This window comes from Mixophyes fleayi, chromosome 1 (assembly GCF_038048845.1).
Source record: "Mixophyes fleayi isolate aMixFle1 chromosome 1, aMixFle1.hap1, whole genome shotgun sequence".
Classification (NCBI taxonomy): domain Eukaryota; kingdom Metazoa; phylum Chordata; class Amphibia; order Anura; family Limnodynastidae; genus Mixophyes; species Mixophyes fleayi.
In genome coordinates, this window is record NC_134402.1 from 298,851,668 (window position 1) to 298,867,220 (window position 15,553).

At 35.1% G+C, this 15,553-nt stretch overlaps 1 protein-coding gene across 1 annotated transcript in view; it reads left to right on the forward strand.

Annotated features, from left to right (window-relative positions):
- Positions 1–12,932, forward strand: part of ERCC6L2 (ERCC excision repair 6 like 2) — a 131,172-nt gene extending 118,240 nt beyond the window's left edge. The window contains exons 19-20 of the mRNA XM_075211087.1: positions 5,657–5,820; positions 11,705–12,932. Coding sequence (XP_075067188.1) covers positions 5,657–5,820; positions 11,705–12,593 — 1,053 coding nt within the window. The 3' untranslated portion in view covers positions 12,594–12,932. The remainder of the gene's footprint in view (positions 1–5,656; positions 5,821–11,704) is intronic.
- Positions 12,933–15,553: the final 2,621 nt, after the last annotated feature.

Consider the following 15,553-nt stretch of genomic DNA (forward strand, 5'->3'; position numbering starts at 1 on the left):
GTGTTTTCCCTCAAGACAAAGTGCAGAGTATAAGCGTATTTTTCAGCGATACATTTTGTTAATTCCCAGCTTTCATGTAGATTTTTTTCCCAACATACCTCTGCAATTGCTAAATTACAAAAAGCTAACTACATTTCAGACTTTTTTTCTTTCACTTTTCCATATCAGAGATTTCTATTAATCAGATGATGATGTGAGTTCTTAGGTAACAGCAATTTGCAGTAACTGGGAATAATACAACATAACTTCAACTCAACTTCAGAAAGAACACTTGTCATGAAACGTTATGAAGAACATTTGTGTGAAAATTGAAGATGTTATTAGAAATAACTGTAAGTACTGTTTAGCATTAAACATAAAAACATCCAAAACAAAATCATGTAGAAAAATAACTAGAACAAGAAAACAATGGATGCATTGAACAGAACAAATTGTTACATAGTAAACAAGAGTACAGACTTGTGAGACTGAGTAGAAATTGCTCTGCTTTCACAAGCTCACAATCTTCATGGGGGCTTGTTGAGGCTTTAAGGACTACTGGACTGGGAGTGAAGATTATGGATGACAGGTGAAAACGCCAGTGGGAGTAATGTCAGATGGGAGTGGGATATGCCAAGATGAAGGTAAAACAAAACAAAAATCAGGTGCTCTAATTCATATATAATTGTACCTATAAGCCATAAGTGTTTAATATTCCTGGTAAAGTGTAGCTAGACCCTTAGAGACAATACAGTGAAACAAGAAAAAACTAAACTAAATTTGCTAAAACTTTAACATTATAGACCATTATAGAGTGGGGAAACACCAGGTCAAGATGAAGGCACCAAGAATTGTAGGAGGCAGCATTCCTTGATGGAGCAGGGGTCACAAATCTGGAGCAGATGTTAAGCTTGGATGTAGAAAGGTCCTGAAACAAGTGCCATAGGTGTTAGAGTGGTAGCTACCTGAGATAAGACTAGCATCCAAATCACCATTACAGGTGGAATAAAGATCGATTATAGAACAAGCAGGCAAAGGAAGTCGAGTCAGGATCTCTCCAAGAACATGTAGAGCGTATTGGCCCAAAACAACAGCATCAGAGCAGAGGATGGCACTTGTCAGGTCAGAAGAAGTTCTAGTGACCCAAGGCATGGGTGGACCCCAAGGGATTTCTTTTTTGTTATGTTCTGTAGTGAGTGAGGTGTTGTACCTAGCTATAAGGCAATTTATGTCAGTATGTTCTGGATACAAGGGCTTTACAAATAGAGTAGGGCTTGGGTATTAGTAATAATATCGCAACATTACATATATTATCAGCTTAGAATAATGAATGTAACTGATATTATACATTTTAAAGAGTATCATGCAATCTAGAGACCTATTACATATAACTGCTTTTTTAAAATTAGAGCGGACTAATAACCAATTTAGTATTTGGACAATGTCAGGCAATGTGTTTTATCTGGATATCTACTGTTGTGTGGAAAAACATCTGCTTTTCAACGATCCTATATGAGACAATTTCTTCAGGTGAGCTTGCTCTGGCTAACTTAATTACCAATGATCAAATTAAAATAGCTATAAATAATAATACAATAAATGAATCAAATTATATTTTGGATTTATTTCTCTTTATCAGTGTGGGACTGTTTGGTTCCTAATTAAGTGAGAACACTTTCTTTAATCAGTGCCTTAAGAATAACTTTTTACAGCTTTGAATGCATATGTGGTACTATCTATCCAAATATATCTGGGCACTTGCATTGATCCTAAACGTTGAGCAATATTACATCTTTTTGAATCCAAGCACGCATATTTATGGATATTGACCAGTTGTTTTTGATTATCGGCTGTTGTATGTGATTGTTATTAAGAATTTCTTTACTAAAACTATTCTTTTTTTGATCGCTCTATAGAAAATAATTTTATGGATATTTTCTGGTATCATTAAACAATTTTTTATTTATCTTAGCAATTCAATACTTTGTATGATAATCTAGTTTTATTCTGCAGATATAATTTTGCTTTCGGTTGTTTCATTGTTATACATTTGGTATATGTGCTTATTAATATATTATCTATCATATTTACATTTTTAGTGTTTGTATAAGAGAAATCTCATAGTGTTGCTCACACTTTTTTCCATGTGCAATATACTGGACACTAAGCTATGGACTCTGTGTTGTACACTAGGCAATGAGCTTTTAGTATGCACTGGCCACTAGATAATGGGTTCTGCATTACACACTAGCAGCAAGAGAAAGGGGTCTGCATACCTGTCAACATTACCAGTTGGAAAATTGGAAAAAATTAATCCTGTTTGGGATAACTCTTCTTACCTAGTTTGTGGGGCTCACATCTAATATAATGTACACAGTCTCTTGTGGGTCCAGTGGGTGGATGCAACTTTTGATAGTGTGTAAGAAGTTGTCAGAATGGTAAATGGGGTTCAATTGCTATATGAAAGTTTTGTCAACTGTCTTTGGTTCCTAATAACTTAATACACCACTGTCTAAGAACCTCCACTTGCACACCTGATCTAGACGGCTCTGGTAACAGCAGAATGAAGTCTGACTTATTTGAGAAAATTGTACAATTTTACCTACTTTTTTATATAATGAAGTAGACAAACATCTTTACATTGTATATTTTATCCTGCACTTTTTCCATCCCCACAAATCTTCAGTCTTTCTACAAAATGCTTCATATTTAGTTGGTTTCATTTTCTTACATCCCAAAATTAATTTCCTGTCCTTGTCTACAGACCCAAGCTACATCATCAGTATCGGATCATAGGAAAATAAAATGTCAATGTCAGGTATTAACACACAGTAAAACTTAGCTTCTCTAGTACGTGAAGAGAAGTTGACATAACATATATGATGTTGAAGTTGATGGATGTTATCCTCCTGCCATCGTTGTCTCAAAATGTGAAATACAGTCATGTAATGTATAATCCAAAGATAGTTTTAGGGAATGTTTTTTCCATTAGGACCTCCTCAATCAACCAAGTTGTCCACTGGCTTTTTGTTAGGTGACACTGACTTGCTTTTAACAAGGTTTAGTGGAAAAGTTAAATATTTCTTGCAGTGGTACTGGAAGAATGTAGCTGGAAGGCATTGCACTAGTGATGTAAAAGGAAGCTGGAAACATTAATGACTTAATAATCCGTCAAGAAATGAGTAAAGCTAAATAAAATATTAATAATATTTTATTCAATCTTCATTAGCTCCTCGTGGATGTTTTTTTTCACTGGAAGGAAAGTCATATAATTTAAAATTTAACGCAGTGACTGGAGAAGTACTTGAGACTTAACAACCCTCAATGTTAATATATGCTGATTAACACACAGTTTTTATTAAAATTATAATCTGAATCACTTTTGGGTAGTTATTTGCCCATAAGTTTCATTAGTATGATAATTGTGTATGTTAAAATAAAAATGCTTTTCTTTACCTATTATTTTATTCTGTTTGCTTCCCATGTTTCTGATTTACCTTATGTAATGTTTGATATGTTAACTGCAATCTATTATCTGATTTTCTTTTTATGTCAATTTAGAACATTTTGATGAATTAAATAAAACAGTTGTTAAAAATGTATTTCTTATTAATACAAAGGTGATCGGTTAACACATGAATGCCTCAAATAATAATGTTGGCAGTGTTTAGTTATGTTATGAGATATACTTCTCTTATCCAAAAATATTCATACATATGTATTGCTTAAGAATACCTAGTTTAGTATTGACTGAAAATCGTTGTTTTCTTTAGTTTTTTTTTATAAGGGATAAAATACCTGTTACTCTAGATCAGCTGTCTGCCTATAGTTAGGCATCCTGACACACATCTCTCATACTTGTCAGTTCAAGAAATCGTGCCATATATTAATTCTTACATACTACTTTACGTATGCACACAACTCTTATAAATGTTTATGCTACCTTGTAAGCCTCAGGCAGCATAATCGATAGGCACCCCTGCTCTAGATTATAGGGTTATATTTACTTTTTCTATTCTTCTTGAAATCTAGACATTCTGGAGCCTGATTTATGTTCGGGTGCAACCTACATGCAACTTGCTTTTTAAAAAGGAGCACATATTCAAATCCAAACGGACCTTAAGACACACTTCCATTTGAATCTGAGCGCAAGTACGCTCTGCCTACAAAGTATTTGCCATATGTTAACAGACAGAATACAGTACAGGATACGCTCATGCATATGTGCAATATAAAGTTCCATCAGAACGCATGCAAAAAAAAAATAATATATATATAAAATGTAAATTAACAACTCCTAATATAATAATCTTTAATAAAATAGTTTCTAGTTTTTTTTATACATACATTAGGATGTTCTTAATACACACTATACATACAATGCATTATTATATTCTCTCAATTGCGCTCATTGTTGTAAGGTCTGTTTCTGAGCATTCGCAGAGCTATTTCACGCAAGATATGGTACGCAAACAGATTTTGTTACTAATCCATCAAGTTGATAATTGGAGAATTAATTTACACTAATTCAGTTCGTTAGCTCTGTAAAAATATTTTTTTCTGTGCTTGATTCTATTGTGGAGATTTGCATCCTCCAATTTTATAGCTGCTTAACCATTGTACTGGAATCTGGTTACTATGATTATTTTTCATTATTGAGCGCCATTATCAAAGGGTCTGTCTTTTTTTTTTTATATATAGGCTCTAAATGTTAATTTACCCCATGATAGGACATACCTTGATGTTTTACCCTTAGTTATGTATATCTTTCAATAGGTTTAGGTAATTGCTGCCTGACTTATTTCAACTTCTCCTTTCTACCAAATTGCACTGTGTCTGGACTGTTGCATCATTCATTCACTTAATGATAAATCAATGGGTTTCAAACTTTCAGTAGCTAAGATATGTGACATTTTAAGAGCAAAATAGTGACTGTGCATCAAATTCTTATTTCTTGTTAAAATATGTATTGAATGCTTTTATGTGTAAGTTACATTATTTCATCTTAACAATATGCCTTCCTTATACTTCATCATCAGTTATTTAGATAGCACCACTAGTTCCGCAGTGCTGTACAGAGAACTCATTCATACCAGTCCCTGCCCCATTGAAGCTTACAGTCTAAATTCCCTAACACACACACACACACACACACACACACACACACACACACACACACACACACACACAGTGAGAGAGAGACTAGGGTTAATTTAGATAATTAACCTACCAGTATGTTTTTGGAGTGTGGGAGGAAACCAGAGCACTCGGAGGAAACCCACGCAAACACAGGGAGAACACACAAACTCCACACAGATAAGGCCATGGTCGGGAATCAAACTCATGACGCCAGTGCTGTGAGGCAGAAGTGCTTACCACTAGGCCACTGTGCTGCCCAGGGATACTGCTTTGTTACAGATGTGTGCATGGTCCTGTAATAAGGCAAATTGAGGCGTTCATTGCTGATTGTGCATCAGTACAAGTCTGTAAATAGTGACCTACTGGCATTTGTTTAGTTAGTAAATTATGTATTGACAAATATTATGAAACTGACTTTATTCCATATTGCATTGTTTTGGGTTGCTCTTTGTGCAAGAAGTTGTTAGTTAACAAGTTCCTTTTACAATATAAATAATCAACATAATCAATGTAATTCCATACATGTTTTGTACCATAGAAAACTGATTTTACCACAGAAGAAGGATTATCGCAGCAAAACATGGAAGAAGACACCCAAAATGGAAGCCCCTTAGTTCATCCTTTGGTGCACAAACAGAAAAAAAGCCTCCAGGTTGGCGAAACAATGTTTCTGGTTGGAGAAACACCCAAAGCAATGAGAAAGTAAGTGTGATTGCAGCAGCAAGGGCAAGTGTAGTTTCCATGTACCATTATCTGTAAATGAAGAGAATATGCAATGAGAAAGTAAATAAATCTTAATAGAATTTCTTTACCCTATAACATGCAGTGTGGCAAAGTCATTAAAAATATACATATCTGGGTTCAATCAGTTGTTTTTGTGAAAAGTTTGGTAATAGAATGTTCCCTAATTATACTATTGGCCTTTAAAACACAAACCCTTGCTTACCAGCACAAATATAGATTAATAGTCCATGCTTCTTCTTTATTATACTGCCCCTCAACTTTCGCTATTCACCATCTCTTTTCTGAACACACAAGGATTCAGTGGTTCTTTATCTTGTTATAACACCTTGGGTTGAGTACAACTGGATTACAGTCACTCAGGTAACACGGAATCCAGTGGTGGCTCTGAATTTCAAATGTATTCAAGCACATCTAGTTCTACCCGTTAACCAGAGAGCTCTTGGGACATGGTGTAATCTATGACAAGACTATACAGAACTTTTGTAATTGGTTATAAAATTCATTATTTTAGTCTCATAAACAAGACCCTGACAATCCATCCCCAGTGTGTCACACTAAAGGTGCTTTCAACGTGTTTAAATAAATCCTGTATTTACAGTAATGTCCTGTGCACACAAAGAACATTCGCAAAGTGATCAGTGGACCCTAATTTTCTGATTGTTCACAGCAGAGTGAAATCATCCTTAGCACGGAGTACCACAAATGCCGTATTGGCGCTCATGTTTTACAATGCCTTTGACTCTTTCAAAACTAATACTTTTTATACGAAAAAAGAAAATACTGTCACACTAGATTAAATTTGATATGTAAAATTTATGCAAGATCTTCTCCCGATTGAACCAAAAGAAACATTAAATATTCAATAGTTGTTACTGGGAAGTGCTACCATATAATATTAAGTGTACATTAGAAAGTACTCTTAATGCTATGTAGAACCTGTAATAATACTTGGCAGTACAGGTTGTACATAGCAGTCCAATTCCAGCTATATAGATTCATCATAGCCTAATCCACAAAATTCAAGGCTACGGACAGCACGGTACCTGGAAAACTGAATCACTGAGCACAATCTATACCCGATTCGCTTATAAGTGTAACATACTTACACTATTTTTAATTGGATAAAAAGTATTCAGTTTTTTGTGAATACAATACTGAGAAAAGCCACCAGCTATGAATTTAAACTCAGAATCCCTCTGAAACACCCTCTGATACCGCCTAGATGGAAAACCAATGATTAATGACAAGGATAATATTTGAATGAAGATTGATTATACCACATATATTTTTTTCTATGTAAATATTTTTTTCTCAGCTCCCAGAATGTATATTTAATACACCACATTGACACACACATTTTTTACCTTATTTCCCTGGAAACTGGTTTTAATATTTTGAATTAAAGTATTATAATTTTACCTTCTAATATCTATTGAATTTAAAATAAAAAAACGTCACACACTCAGAACAGAATTACATCTAAATAACTGCCAGAATAGTGCACCATTATTGAACATACATTTCTTTTCTATTCTTTCTCAAAAGCAAATATTTTAAAGTAACATTTAAGTTAGCATAGTGAAGCCCTTGAGAACTCTGTCAACACAATTGTTGTACTGTAATACGAAGCACACACCACACTCCCATTATCAAGCCGCTAAAATGAATATGCTGTATGAAAATTGAAAGAATCATGCTGTATTATAAAATTCAACAATTCCATAAGTCATAAATGTGACATCAGTGAGTGCAGAGTGCTTTACAACTTATACAAATATTAGGGCTCATGATGACTTGGACAAAGGCCCGTGTGTTTTGCTTCAAATACGGAAATTTGTACCGTGCATGGCCACAAATAAAGGCGTTCGCCTACATCCATTTGCGGTTTTCATAGTTGCACCTCCTTACACTTGGAGAGGAGGAAAGGGCACGCAAACACAGACAGAGTACAGTAAGGACTATGAGCCCCATTGAGTCTTAGATAATAGGCTGGAGTAGGTATGAATTGAAAGAGTTGAATGTTTGTTAAAAAAAATTGGAAATTGTTGCACTTTTTAATTAAAGACCCTACACTTGCTAAAATCTATCCAGTGAGAAAAATTCCTTTTTGTATAACCTTGGAGAGATATGGGAGTCTCGAGCAACTGGAAATACTGTCTTCCCTGCTCATGACCATTCAGCTCCAAGAATGTCATTTTCAGGAACTTGTCCTGTCTGAACAATAAAATCTCATTTTATGTACATATATTTCGTGGAAATAGTATCTGCATAAATGTTTTGTTCCGATGTGCTTCACTGTTCATTAGGCAATCCTGTGTACCCCTACTGTAAATAGTTAAAAAAAATATTAGTCACCTTCAATTTCCTTGACTTGGATAAAAGCATTTGGCCTGTGATCTTACTTCCTGATATTGTCACAATATTCCAATTACAGTATTGGATACAATTATCCATGTATAATGTAAAAAAAAATAAGATGTAGTGATTGTTAATATATTCATATTGCACACATGCAATAACATGCAACTGTGTCTATTTATTAGTACAACAATCTAATCTACTGTACTGTTAAAGTGTACCTGTCACCTAAATACAGTGGAGACCGATTTTTGGGAGGCTGAACCAATAGCCATGAGAATGCTGACACTTTGGGCATCATGTCCTAGTGATATCATTCATTTTTTTTACTACATTAATAGGCTGAATAAAGGAACTGCAAAGCACAATACAAAAATAACAGCATTTCACAGACAACTTTTTATTTGCTTTTAATATTTCTGGGACAATAACATGGCATACCCAGCATGACTTTTATAAAGGGAAGTGAGTAAGGCAATCCTCATCCCTGAGAAGGTCACACTGTCAGGTTATGGCTTAGGTCATTTTCTTGGCAAATGAACGGTAAAACTTTCTGGGCAGCTGCAAACAAAATACCAAACTGGGATTTGGATAAATAAGACTGCAGTGTCCTGAATTTGCAATCCTTTAATCTCCAAAAACAACCCAAATATTTATTTGCTAATCCACCAGAATGGATTCTGGACATAATTAATAAACAGTATACTATCATGTGAAATCTGTGCAGTGGGAATGGAGTTTGGAAAATGTATACTTGTGCACCAAACTGTTTAATGACTGCTCATTCTGCAGAATTGTCTCATGAATTAAAGGAGTATTATACTAACATTGTTTACTTTAAAAATCATATTTCATACAACATTTCTAGCTATATAAAATCAGAGTGCTCCAATGGCAAAATGCTTATTTTAAAGGTTATTGCTTGTTAATGCAAACAAATCATCCTAACATTACTTAGCCACACTGTTAACAAATACAGATAAGGAGTTGTTTTATTTCATGTTAGGAAATAATGAAATCCATTTAATTTCTAGGCTTTAGCTTAGCAAATTTAGATATGACTGAAGCCAGATTATGTCCTGTTTCTACTTTTATCTTTCAGCAGTCTCCTTGCCTAATATTCAGGGTATAGGAAGAAAGACAATGGATGCAATTCATGCACGGGGGTTTGTTGAGGTCATGGACCACAGAGTCTTTCACTTGAGTAACACACACTGTAACTCAATAGCATCTTTCATGGCTATGAATGAGCTGCAGTTGAGCTCACTCTAAACCTTCAGATGATGCTGCTATAACTGTCAATGTGCAACAAAGTGCTAGTTATATGCAAGGTTAGACAATTATTACAATTAATATTATGGCCTTGCCTACCACATGGTGTTAAAGAGGTCCTCCAATGTTATTTAAGCAACATAAGGTTTCCTCGTGGCCCAGATCACCCAGAAGAGAGCATTAACTCCAGTGCTCTCTTTATGCACTATGCTCACTCCCATCCTGACCCAATTCCTCCAGCCCACACAGCAGAAGAGTTGTGAGGTATATAGGAAGCTGTCTACATTGACAGCCCTTCGCAGTTGAGCTCTACTGCACATTGCTTGTTCCCAGGTCAGCTTTCTCTTAACACCACAATTCTCCTGCTGGGCCTCTGCAGGAAGCAGCCCTGAGAGAGAGGATAGCGCAGAGAGTGTGGTGGATTTAATGCTCACTTTCAGTTCAACAGGATCATAGAGAAACTTGTTTTCGTTGCTAGATGCATAGTCCTCTGTAAGCTATTAATGTATTCCTGACATCCATTTTCTTGACATGTACCCGATATAGTTCACTGCTCAACAACAAATATGTGGCATTGTAATGTGAAAAAGTTTTTGTTAAATATATGAATATAATGCAGATTTAATTCTGTTGTTTTTTTTTACCCGACAGAACAGACTCCCAGCTCAGCATACTAGTTTTATTATTTAAGCCCAGGTTCTTGATTTGTATCCCCTACTTTGACACCAGTGAAATGTTAATTTAGCGTTTGCATTGACACTTGCCTGAAATCTTGACATAGTTTTGGTATAGAGCCATGGACATGGATAAATGTAGAAGAAGAAAAAGTAAAAAAACAAAGATTTGGATATCCCTTTGTCAGCACTAGCTGTTCTCCTACTAAACATAATCAAACCTCTGCACATATGTGTTTAGGAAACTGTTTTCATGTCCAAAGAATAAAATATGGTCTTGATTAACATTGGGAACCACTAGCGTAATTAAGACTTCCAGTAAAATAAGACATCATGCAACAAAAGTTAGTAAGCTTGTTGCAGATTGCTTGAAATTAGCTCAGCTTGTGAAATATATTGGTGGATAATCGTCTTGATCACAAAATATAGTTATAGTATAGATACAAATAAGTGTAGTTTTGTTATTCATTTATAGCTAAGAAAGTTTAGAAAGGTAACTTGCAAAGATCCTTATTTAATGGTATGCTGACGATGGTCAAGCAGTAGAAACAAGGTATAATTTTTACACAAACATTTAACTAGGAAGACTTGTATGCATGTTCCCAGTACAAAAGGAAGGTTAATTAGGATATTGCATAGCAAAAGGGCAAACAAAATACCATTCATAAAACAGCACCTCGTATGTAAAAGATCATGACTTGTGTTATAAATTACATTTCTAGAAATCTGTCATCTGTGACAAGAAAGTGAATAAGTACAAGGATTTACTCACTATTAAAGTTGGAACCATACACAAAAACTAAACCACTTAAATGCAAGGACATTCCCACCTTTAAAAAAAAATAAAAAAAAATCTTTCCTCAGCACTGTAGCAGACAGCGTTTATACATAACTGTGCCCTTTACCACTCAAAGGAAAGAGTACAATTACAGTTAGATGCAAGGTGGTCACTTTGGCCCACAGTCAGTATAGCGCTAGAGATAGAGAAGCAAATCAGAGGAATAAAACCAGATTTCTGAAGGTTGCTAGGGCATTTGCTTGCCTTTACCCACAAGTAACGTATTCCATATCTCCCTGTAAAGATCTAACCAGTCACCCGTTCATAATTGTGTCCAGTAGTGTTGTAACTTTCTGTGCACATTCACAACTAAAAGCATAAATCAAATATATAAGTCATCATATGAGAGACAATTTTTCCAAAGAGTTACCACTATTGCTGTTACTGTAATTGTATTTCTGAAATGACATTATTAGAGACGCATTGTCAAAATGTTGTCCTTAATTATGCCTTTGTGCATTTGGTGTTATAAAGTCACTCTCTTCTACATATTTAAAATCAATTTTCTCTTTAGTTCACCTTTGAAATAAGATATTTATTAGAAAATGTTTTAGTGTAACTTTTTTTTTTAAAAGGATTGCATATATACATTACAAATCTCAATGGGAATCTAGGATGGTATAAATGTATGTCTTTTTATTATTATGTGTACAGTGGCAAATTAAAAATTGGAGCTTAATTTGTGTTCTTGATTTTATAGGAGGCATTTTAAGCAAATGGTGGCATATTTCAAAATGGCTTCTGCAGAACAGCTTGCTCATCATCTTGTCAATGTCAAATCACACGTTCGGCAAGCTATGCTCAGAGAATTTTATACCAGTCAGCATTCTGAGGTGGAAGTTCTGTACCCAGTACAAGATCCATTACCTGTAAGAGAGAAGAAAGAACATGAACCGAAGGCCAAGGACCACATAGACAAAGTCAAAAAAAAGAGAAAAAAATGTGTAATGAAACATCCAAGTCACTTAGCTAAAGAAACTGCACCTGTGGCTATTTCAGTGGATGTAAATGATAATACCAGTAATAGCTGTGCAAACACATTGGAATGTCACATTATTGAAAATAATTGTGCCTCATACTCCAGGAATAAGGATAGTTTTCTCAAGAGAGCCAAGAAAAAGAACAGTCATATAAATGCACATGAAAAGGAACAAATTTTAGACAGGGATTACAAAAAGGCAAAGCCACATACAAGTAGGTCTTCTGAGCAAAGCGGATATTTTGCACAAGACCAATCATTTAAACAAGAAAATCTGACATCAAAAATGGAGACAAACTTTGTGACGGAATTGCTTGGGGACACATCTATACTTGATGATCTTTTTACCCATCGGCCAGCTGGTCTGCCAATGAGCTCTCAAAATGAACTGGCAACAACCAAATCAAAACAGCGCCCTAAAGACTTCTGGGATATTCTCAGTGATCAAAATGATGAAAGTATCAATAGACTCACGGACTTGTCTGTGATTGAAAAGGTTTGTGAGAGTAGCATTTTGCCTTCAGTGACTAAGAAAGACAATTGGGATAATTCACTTTGGGCGGAGAATGAAAACTTCTTATGGCGGAAAAATGAGAATACAGAAGACTGACCTCCCTTCTGTTAAATAATCAAATCCTTTGATTACAGATAAATTGTGGCAAATTCTTGTTCTGAAGCAGTGATTTATTTTTTTATTGAAAATTTATTATTTTACTGTATTGTTAGCTTCAATCATTGGGGTATTTTAGTTGCAAATATTTTTTATTTTTAAGCTGAGTTTCTGACCTGGATGAAAAGGTAATTCTAGTGTAGTCATATTTATGTTCGTTTATGAACTAGATTTACTCGTAACCAAGATGTCCACCCTTTTACAATAATGTAGTAAGTACAAGTACCATGTCATGTTAGTATAGGGGTTCTTAACATTAAACAAACCAAGGAATGAAAACTGTGGCACAACATGTATCTATTTCATTATCTGCAAGGATTTAATATTCATCTGCTCCAGATCATAAGTACGCAACAGGTCAAACAGAAACATCAACACAATCAGTATATAAAGAATGTGATGTAAGCACTGTTAATATTCACTGTGTAAATGCCTGTATGTTACATTTATTTAGATAGAGAACCATTTTAAGTCTGAAACTGGTTAGAACATATATGTTGCAGCAAAAGAAATGACCTGGCATTTTTCAGTGTGCATCGCAAAATGATAAACCTGTCAAGTACTTATTTTAAGCCTAATCTAGAGTTGAATGTTAAAATGTCTCGTTTGGGCATAAACGTACATTTTCACACTTTAATTTGCACATCAGCATTGTGAGTTGCATGCATCGTAATACACATGCAACCTTAAACCTGAAGCATATTGATGTGTCCAGAGCAAAGATACGACAATCATCTTTATCAACTCCTATATTTCCACTTGGTTTTGGTAGGTACGAAATTTACGTCTTACATCTAATGTATTTCAAGATATTAGCCGGATCTTAAAGGGGCATAACATGCTTCTGCACACCCATACTTACACGTTAACGTCCCTTATCTACCTCTACAATATATTATTATCTACCTCTACTATAAATTTTCATTGTAGTTGATTGATTCAGATAATAAATATGTGATTAATCAAAGTAAAGTGTGTGCACTTTCTTTTACCGGTTTATATTTAGTGTGGCATATGAACACAATTCCGAATCATTAACATATAATACATAGTTTGGATTTTGTATCTGTTGTGGTATTTTTACAAAATTATTAAATATGTAACACCTGTCCATTATGTTAGTTAGCTGAGTACAGGATGTTCGAATGTGGGGTTATCTTCATTTGAGAAAATGTTTGTATAATTTGCTGTTCAAACTGCTCCATAAAAGCAGATCAATCTCTCCGATGCGCTGACATGTCTGAACCTTGGTCAGGGGAGACCTACAGCATTTGTCGATGCTAGATCTTGTGGTTTGGATTGAAGCCCAGAATAAAATCATCTCATATGATATGTACATTTTATTTAAGGATGGCAAATTTACTCTAACTTTACTGTCTGTCTGGAAAAATCACAGGAATCTATTGCAATGCCAGACATCGACTTAAATGTTTCCATGTAAAAATCATTTATTGCTTTGTACTTGCTGGTAGAAATACTTATTAAGTAGAATAAACCGTGTCTCATTTAAATTCACATATAAGGTCTTTAGGCTCATTAAAGTTTATTTTTTCAAAAGAGAAATAATTCAGCAGCTTTTGAAAATAATAACAGACCTACACCGATCAGCCACAAAATTAAAACCATTGACAAGTGAAGCGGATAACATTGATTATCCCGCTACAACTGCACCTGTCAAGGGGTGAGATATATTCTGCAACAAGTGAAGTCAATTCTTGAAGTTGATGTGTTGGAAGCAGGAATAATTGTCAAGCTTAAGGATCTGAGTGACTTTGACAAGGGTCAAATTAGATGGTTAGGCAACTGAGTCAGAGCATTTCCAAAATGACAGGTCTTGTGAGGTGTTACTGGTATGCAGTGGTTAGTATCTACCAAAAGTGGTCCAAGTAAGGGCAACCAGTGACATGGGTGCCCAAGGCTCATTGATTCGCGTGGGGAGCGAAGGCTAGCCCGTCTGGTCCAGTCCCACAGAAGAGCTACTGTAGCACAAATTGGCGAAAAAGTTAATGCATGCTCTACACTTTCCGCATTTAAAAAGAACATTTGAATTTATTGATGGTTAATTTCCCTGACGTCCGATGGCTATGTCCTAGCCTATCCCGAATATTGTGGGATCTTCTCCAGCTCATACTCTACTTCCCACAGCGTCCGATAGAGGCATGTCTTTGTGTAAAATATGCCAATGGATTGTAAAATGTTGTAAATAATATATTATTCTTTACATAAATTACCCAAGAATTTGATCTTGTATTCTCTTGAATTGGATTGATTAATTGGATATATGAGAAATTATATATCACACTATTCGGATGCCCTATACGCTTAGTTGATTCTGTAATTATAATCTCTCTCAAATAGATTTACTGCAAAGCTTTTGGAACATTTATGTCTGGTTCTGGAACTCTCACTCTTAAGATTGATGGGATGTGTGAGGTGTGAAATGTAAGATGCTTTTTGTGACCATTTTTTTTTTTGTGTAGAAGATATACGTAGATAGATTACCATCTTCCTTGATTTTGATGCATGGGTTGGAGGATTGGCTAACAATTATGTGCTCATACTATTGATTCTCTTAGCGGAGTAATAAATATTTATAAGGGGTGGGGTACGCGTTTTTGGTGCAGAATTTTCTGTCACCGAGAACTTCTACAATTAAAAGAACGAATCTGTAAAAAAACGATGGCAAGAAAACCAGACTTACCTGTATACCGAAGTTGCAGCTGTCCGATTGGCGCAGTATGCTGATCACAAGTAAGTCCAACTACTGAAGTGTCCGTCAGGAGCCTTTAACGTCAGTGAGACTTCTATTCCCTTTAATTGAAAGCGGCAATGTCAAACTCTGCAGGTTAAGTGTTGAAACAGTTACTAAAACATTGCCGCTGCATAATGAAGACAGTTTT